The 7,717-nt window shown below is 33.1% G+C and overlaps 1 protein-coding gene across 1 annotated transcript; it reads right to left on the bottom strand.

The window, feature by feature from the left end:
- Positions 1-3,741: 3,741 nt before the first annotated feature.
- On the bottom strand, positions 3,742-6,986 carry LOC149201890 (WAT1-related protein At5g07050-like). Its single transcript, XM_089399850.1, has 7 exons — positions 6,659-6,986; positions 5,601-5,663; positions 5,365-5,481; positions 5,024-5,234; positions 4,398-4,559; positions 4,135-4,286; positions 3,742-3,962 (listed from the first exon to the last, which is right to left on the bottom strand). Exons 1-7 carry the CDS (start codon positions 6,850-6,852, stop codon positions 3,764-3,766), a joined length of 1,098 nt encoding a protein of 365 aa, XP_089255976.1. The 5' UTR covers positions 6,853-6,986; the 3' UTR covers positions 3,742-3,763.
- Positions 6,987-7,717: the final 731 nt, after the last annotated feature.

The following is a 7,717-nucleotide window of genomic DNA, read 5'->3' as shown; positions in this document are numbered from 1 at the left end:
TGCTTTTAATATTGAGTTACATAACTTAATTATAATATTACTTGAAATAACTTTAATCATAGTAACACTTTTTATTAGTATAACTTTAATGTTAGGCTTCAATCTTATAGGTTAATTAGACTTTAATCTTATATCAATTAAAATAACTTCAATCACAATAACACTATTTTTATTAGTATGATTTTAATATTAAGTAATATGATTTTAATTTTATGGTAATTAGACTTTAGTCTTATATTAATCAAAATATTATTTGAAATAACTTCAATCCCAGTAACACTACTTTTAGTAGTATGACTCTAATGTTGAGTAACATGACTTCAATCTAATGTTAATTAAAATCTTAATTGAAATAACCTCCCTAACAATCTTATAAATTGTTTTTTCAATTTAGTTTAAATAATATTAATAATAATATATAATTTAATTTTAATATTATATTTTAATCAATTGATTATAAAAAATTATATAAATTTTTTTAATTTTTAAATTTAAAATTTTTATCTTCACCATCATAAATTTAATTTCATGTTAATCAAACTTTTAGTTAAAATAACTTGCATGAAAATAACACTAATCTTATTAATATAATTTCAATTTTAAATAAATTGACTTGAGTAACATGTTAATCAAAATTTTAATTGAAATAATTTTCATTACAATAATAATAATTTTATGTCTTTTTTATAATTTATTTTATATAATTATTATTATAATGGTAATAATAATTTGATTTTAATATGATTGTTTAATGTCAAGTCTCATTAACATAGTGTGACTCTGGATCAAATCTCACGGGGTGGCTGTACCCTGTGTTAAGGGCTCCTCAAGCCACAAATCAAGTCTCAAGTATCACAGACAATTTGGAAAAAATATATAAAAAAAATATGATTATTTAATTATAATAGTATATTCTAATTAAACATCACATTCACATATTAATTTTTTTGATATATAATTTTTTTAATACACAAATTTCTAACAAAATTATGTGACTACTCACCTTTAAAAAAATAAATACTTTTATAGATTTAAATTAAATCATTAATTTTTGATGGGGTGACGAACATTGAGACCAATGAATAGGTACATATGACAGATGGGAAGGAGGACAAATAGCATGTCCTCCCATTACGTATCGTGCAAGGTGAGTTTAATGGTGTTGCATGCGAAGCCTCATCCATTCTCCTCTGGAATGTGTGCGGGTAAGGTAAGCGGGTCTTTTGTGATCGTCAGAGCTCTGGGATGTTATATTTCTTTGGTAGTATGGTGTCTGAAAGCTTGTGGTCTGAGCAATTTTAGTCTGCCCAGTTTCTTTAGCCCTTAGGTACTATGGGAGTGGTGGAGAAAATGCCAGTGTTGCCTCCTCCACCATGAATCATCAAAAAAAGCATTAATTTCTTCTCCCATTGCCTAGTTCCTTGCTTTTATCCATGGTTTAAGGGAATTTTTCATGGTAATTTGGTCGGCCATAGTGTCCATTCCTGCGTTGTGTGCTAGCTTTCTCCCTGAGTGCTCTCTAAGTTTGGGAGGGTGTCTCAATCTATTGTCTGTTGGATATTGTTTGGGTCTTCCTCTTTTCGTGGTCTTACCCTGGAATCCTAAAACACGCCACCAGGTGAGCAACAATTGGGCTCAGTGGTGGAAGGACGATCTGGAGGCGATTGTTGTGACTGGTAAGTGGCTTGGGTTCATTTCTTGCATGTTTGTGCTCTAGTGTCAAGTCCTTCTGTCTATGTCTCTGTTCCCAGTTGCTTCCCCTGGCAAAGGAGAAGAAGTGGTCTCAGTCTGGCTGGTGCGTTTCTTATTTGTGGGTTTTCTTGCAACCCTCCTTGCTGGCATGTGGTGGTTTCCAGTTCTGTGGAATAGGAGTCTACTGGATAATTTGGGGCTGGCTTTTGGCCCACTATGGTTCAAGGTTTGTTAGGAGGTGCAACAAATCATTCTTGGTCCTGTCTTGGAGATGTCTCCTGCGGCACTCACCATGCGACTTGTGTTGTGTAATTCTTGCTCCCAACCCAAGCGGAGGGGAGCTTCAGCTAGTCAGGGAGTATGCAGCAACGAGTCGAAGGCGGCGTTGGAGGGTCGGGCTATTGAGCATCCAAAGCGAGGTGGTCATGTTGTTGGAGGTGTGACCAAAGCGACGCTGAGAGCTCGTGGTGGCAGAGGTGGTGTGAGCGAAGTGTGGGTTCGATGTGCAATTGGTGGTGGTAAGAAAGGTAGTGTGCCGCGTGGGGGTGGAGCAGGTGTGCGGGGTCATAATCGTTGGCGGTGATGTGCAGGAGTTGTTGGCCGACAAATTCACCCTGATGCCTGTTGTGACTTGCTCCAGACTATTTTGGATCGCCTGGAAGTTTATGATATGGCCAAAAAGGAAGAACATGAGGTTGTCATCGCTACACTAAATCAGTTGCATTACTTTCAATGCCATGTTAGAGAAAGGATTGTAGTGGTTTGGCGCGGACAAAATTTGCTAGCTGAAAAGGTTGATAAGCTAGAAACATGGATGGCTCACTTCGAGCAACATGTTCAATGTACATATCGTCCCCCTCCCCCTCCAGAGACTGGGCCAGACAACCCAACGTCAATTACTTCTGATGATTGAGCATGGTCATAGGTGTTCTTCTGGTTTTGTTTGCCTTTTGGTGCTTTTGGCCTGTCAAGCTTTAGACTGTTCCTTTAGTTTTGCTATTGTTTCTTTGTCATATGGTGATAGCATTAGTCAACAAACCTGGTCGAGGTGCGACTACTTGCATTTTGATATCTATGTACTTTTTTTTATGAATAAATAGAACCTCGATTTACAAAAAAAATCATTAAAAAACACACTAACTTTTTCTAAATAGAGAATTTAGATAATAATAATATTAATCTTATTATCATTATCCATATAATAATAATATTAATATTATTATCATTATCAATAATAATAATATTAATCTTATTATTATTATCAATAATAATAATCTTAATAACATCACTTAATTTTATATTAATTAATACTTTAATTGAAATACTTATCACATTTACTCTAATTAAATCTAATAAAAAATAATAAAAACAAATCTAAATCTTAACCTTGACAAAGTAGGTACTTTTATAGATATTTGAATTTAATCATTAAAAAAACAAAAAAAACAACCACCAATCCTATGACTTGAAATTTGAAAAACAACCACCAATCCTATTATTTGAAATTTAATATTGAGTTATGTGAATAAGTGATTACCAATGAGTCATAAATAAGTGATTACACTATATATTTGAAATAGAATCATAAAGGAGAAACAATAATTGCCTAAAATAATTTTAATCACACTAATACTAATTTTATTAGCTTGATTTTAATTTTAAATATTAGCTTGATTTTAATTTTAAATATTATAACTGCAGTTATTAACCTGATTTTAATTTAAAATAACATAACTTCAATTATTAACATGATTTTAATCCTAAATGCAATCATTTCAATCCTCTTTTAATCAAAATTTTAACTAAAATAACTTTGATCACACTGCTATTAAAATTTTTTATTAAAATAACTTTTTTCATAATAATATTAATTTTATGTTTTTATTTAACTCATAAAATTATTACGCTATATTCTAATTTTAAGATAATAATTGAATTTTAACAATACATGGTAATCCAACATCAAAAACTTTTTTTTTAATAAAAAAAATTCCACATTTATTTGATTTCTTAGCTACAGAAAAGTAGCTAAATATCGTCCCATTTGAATTGAATTATAAATAACATAAATTTAATAATTAGATCCATTCAGTAATAGTGGTTGCCTAATGGCTATTGCAGTTTCTTGGTTTTCTGCATCTTCAGCCATATTATTATTTTTGGAAGGATTTACTTCAGTTGAATTGCCTTGATTATTAATCTTATGGTCTTTTGCTTTGCCCCACAGCACAGAATACAGGCCCCCCACGATCAAAACCGCTCCCACCACACTGCGCACACAAAAATATGGCAATTAATGTCAATTAATAAGCTTTGAAAGTGTTTCTTGAAATCACTTTCCATGGTTTGCTCTCAAAATGAAGATAAACCAATCATTATATGAAAAAAAAAAATGGTTAAAAACCATAATATGTGAAGAAATTATGGTTGAAATATACTAACCTTCCAACGTGAAGATTTGCATGAAGAATGAAACATTCCAAAATTGCCACTACTATGGTATTCAGTGGATTGAAAACTGCTGCAAATACTGGTCCTTTCAAGTGTACACACCACGTTTGCACAAAGAAAGCGAATGCTGAACAGATCAATCCCTTTAAAAAAAAAAACAAAAAAACAGATGAATATTCAACCATCGCTGTACTGCCTATGTATATAAAGATCAGAAAAATCAGTGTATTGACGTGTTGCTCTCAGATAATCACCGTATAAACGTAGCTGAGAAGCTCAAGATTCCAGCCAATGGTCCAGACACTTGATGTGTTATGCTCAAAAATCAAAGCAATTACACCGGACTGCAATGCTCCGAACATACACATCATTGCAGTCAATGACAATTGAGCTGGATACTTCTTCACAACTGGAGCCTGCAATATTAAACACAGTGCAGATCCTAAATTTCAATTTGAATTTGAATGGGCGTAGTTTAAGGAGCATGAGGAATTGCCTTGAGAGTTAAAAGTGGCTGGCCGAGGAGTCGCTTTGAAGGTTAAAAATAGATGGAATCTGGGAAAAATAATTCAAGAAATTTCGTAGCAGTGTTTGAATTATGTTTTTGAGGATGGAAATAGATTCAGTATCATTAAAAATCTTTGAGACACACAAAATCTTGAAGTTTGACAGCTATAACCTATATTTACAAAAATCCCTGCCAGATTTTATTAACATCTCGCCAAAATTGTCATAAGAAAAAAACAATCTTATTAAACTACAGTAAGAAAACAGATCAAGATGTCAATTGAAGTTAGCTACAATAATTGTTATCTTCCTGATCTAAATTCAATTCTTAAAAAAACAGAGAAATGAAATGATAAAAAGTCATGATGATCACCTGAAATATAATCCAGGACGACCAAGCAAAAACGCTGGCAAAAAGCAGAATGGAGCCCAATATGTTGTTGCTAGCTGTGGAATTGTACGCATTTAGCATTTTAATTACAGAACCCTTGTATAAGGTCATCACCATTGCACCACCTACACAAACAATAGTGCCCACAACCTTTGCTAGCCCTCTCAGGCTCCTAATGTTGACGTTTTCATATCTGAAAAAACCACAATTAAACAAGCTGCATGAGCGTGGGATTACAGATCTGATGGAAATTATTAGACCCAACTTAGTTTTTCCTGCAGGAATTTTTGTTCAGCAGACTTTTTTTGAGATCAGACTTCCACCTCAGAACAGTGGCCATCACAAACGTGACTACTGGGATTAAATTTGTTGTTGCAGCAGCGAAAGTGGAATTGGTATAGTTCAATCCCGCGAAGTAAAAGTTCTGATTTATTGCAATTCTGCAGGGCAGGAAAAAAGGAAAAAAATCGGAAGAGTTCAGCACCGTTCTTGATCTGTAAATCTAAAAGCAAAGCGCTAAACTAATAACAATAATAATCTGATTAAAATCTGTACTTACCCGCCGAATGCGAGCAAGAAGATCTGGAAAAAAATGGACAATGTCATAGGTGGCCTCTGTTTTCTGCAACAACAATATGCAGCATATTAATCGATGTAACTTCAGGAGAGGGGAGAGCACTATTCCATGTATAAGATAGGTATATTTTTGTCCAATAATATATTATAAGATCATGATAATAATAGTAATTTAGTTTAAGGTTATGAAATATCACCAGACACCTAATTAGGGTAGGTATCTCTTTTGTGTGTGAGAACAAGCAATTTGCTTTGGGGCATTAATTTGACTATATATGATTCTAACCTGTAATTTCTGGCAAAGAGGAATATATTTTTAACTATTAAATTTATTCAAATTGTTTCAATACATCATTCTATAGTTTATTAAAAGACATATATTACTAATCATAAAATTTATTTAAATTGTTTTAGATGCATCATTTTACAGTTTGTTCATTTTTCAGAGACAAAAAAATGTTATAGATTTGACCATTAAAGTTTAAAAAAGTAAATATACTCTATCTTTCTAGATTTGAAACTGAACCTATAATTTAAAAAAAAAAAAAACATACTTTTAACCATTAAACTCACTCAATTTATTTCAAATGCATCATTCTACTGTTCTTTTCTCCAAAGAAAGAAAAACATTTTCACTAAACAGCTATCCAACCACCATTTCTGTAAACAGCAGAATTAAACCAACAACCATTTATGTAAATGGCACAAAGAGTGCAAATTCTAAACCATTTATGCAAATGGCACAAAGAGTACAAATTCTAAAATGCAAACTTGTAATATGTAAGATGGTGCTTGATTTCATCTAAAAGAGCCAGACAAAAAACAACCCAAAAGGAGAAGAAGAACCAAAAAGGAGAAGGAAAAGGTAGAACAAGAAAACAAACAGTTGAACAAACAAGCCTACTCTAAAAAATCAAACAGTTTAACAAACAAGCCTACTCTACAACATGAAAAAATTACTGATTGCAGATTATAAAAGTATAATAGCATTTAGGCTTGAACATTTGAATGCTGTGTTTTGGGCATTTGAATGGTACATACCGTTCAAGAACATAAGCCAGAGGAGCAATGGCCAATGTAGCAATAATTTGTCTGTATGTCACAAAAACAAAGTGGTTCATTCCATCGGCGAGAGCCAATTTAGTGATTACATTCATGCCTGCATATGCTATCTGAACTGCAACCTGTGCAAGATGGGGTTTGAATTTCTCCATTTTCTGAACACAGGCTGCCATTTTACTAGTCCCCCTGCAGCTGCTGCTTAGCCCAGTTGGTTTCTTCTCAACATTTCTGCAGCAAACTCAGGGACTCAAGACTATTGAGTGGGAAACTTTTATAGAAATTTCTGGAGGACATACCTGCCAGTCAAAGAGAATGCATATCAGACCGACCGCTTGGCCAAATGTATTTATAGAATGATATACCCACAGTTTCTCCATTATAAACCATTCAAACAAGGATGACAACAGCTTATTTTTTAGCACTGTAAACACAAAAGTATCCGAGGAAAATCTAGTTTAGTATTGGCTATGAAGATCTCACTCACTCAGATTCAGTGTCTGATTAATAACCAGCTCAGCGATTGCCAGACGATTATGAAAGTGACATGCAATAAACTGACTGTAACGAAAATTGGAATCAACGAAACAGCCAGCCATAACAGTAAGAAAAGTGGAATCAACTAAATAACCAATACTTAGACTACTGCAATACTTGCAGTTCTGCCATTATTTGTGACTATTTAAGAAATAAAATAAATTGAATATTGAAATGGCCAATGTTTGAGACAATTATATGTACTATTAATAGGCTGACATTAATAGGCAAGACAAAACTATGGTCCTTTAATTACAAAAACCCTCATGCAAATGTGAGTGTGGTCCTTGGATTATAATAACTCTCATGCCAGTGTGTGAGTACGTTCGGTCTCAAATTCCTAATTAAATAATTAACATGCAACAGTGGCTCTGTTTTAGATTATAATAACTCTCATGCAAGTCTGTGAGTATGTTCGGTCTCAAATTCCTAATTAAATAATTAACGTGCAACAGTGGCTCTGTTTTGTTTCATTTTCCTATTATAGAATTCACATGCAGACTC

This window comes from Pinus tabuliformis, chromosome 2_1, assembly GCF_031772625.1.
Source record: "Pinus tabuliformis cultivar Carrire ecotype Pingquan chromosome 2_1, CPIR1, whole genome shotgun sequence".
Lineage (NCBI taxonomy): Eukaryota > Viridiplantae > Streptophyta > Pinopsida > Pinales > Pinaceae > Pinus > Pinus tabuliformis.
Note: the sequence above shows the minus strand (reverse complement) of the source record. Positions and strands in the feature narration are given on the sequence as shown.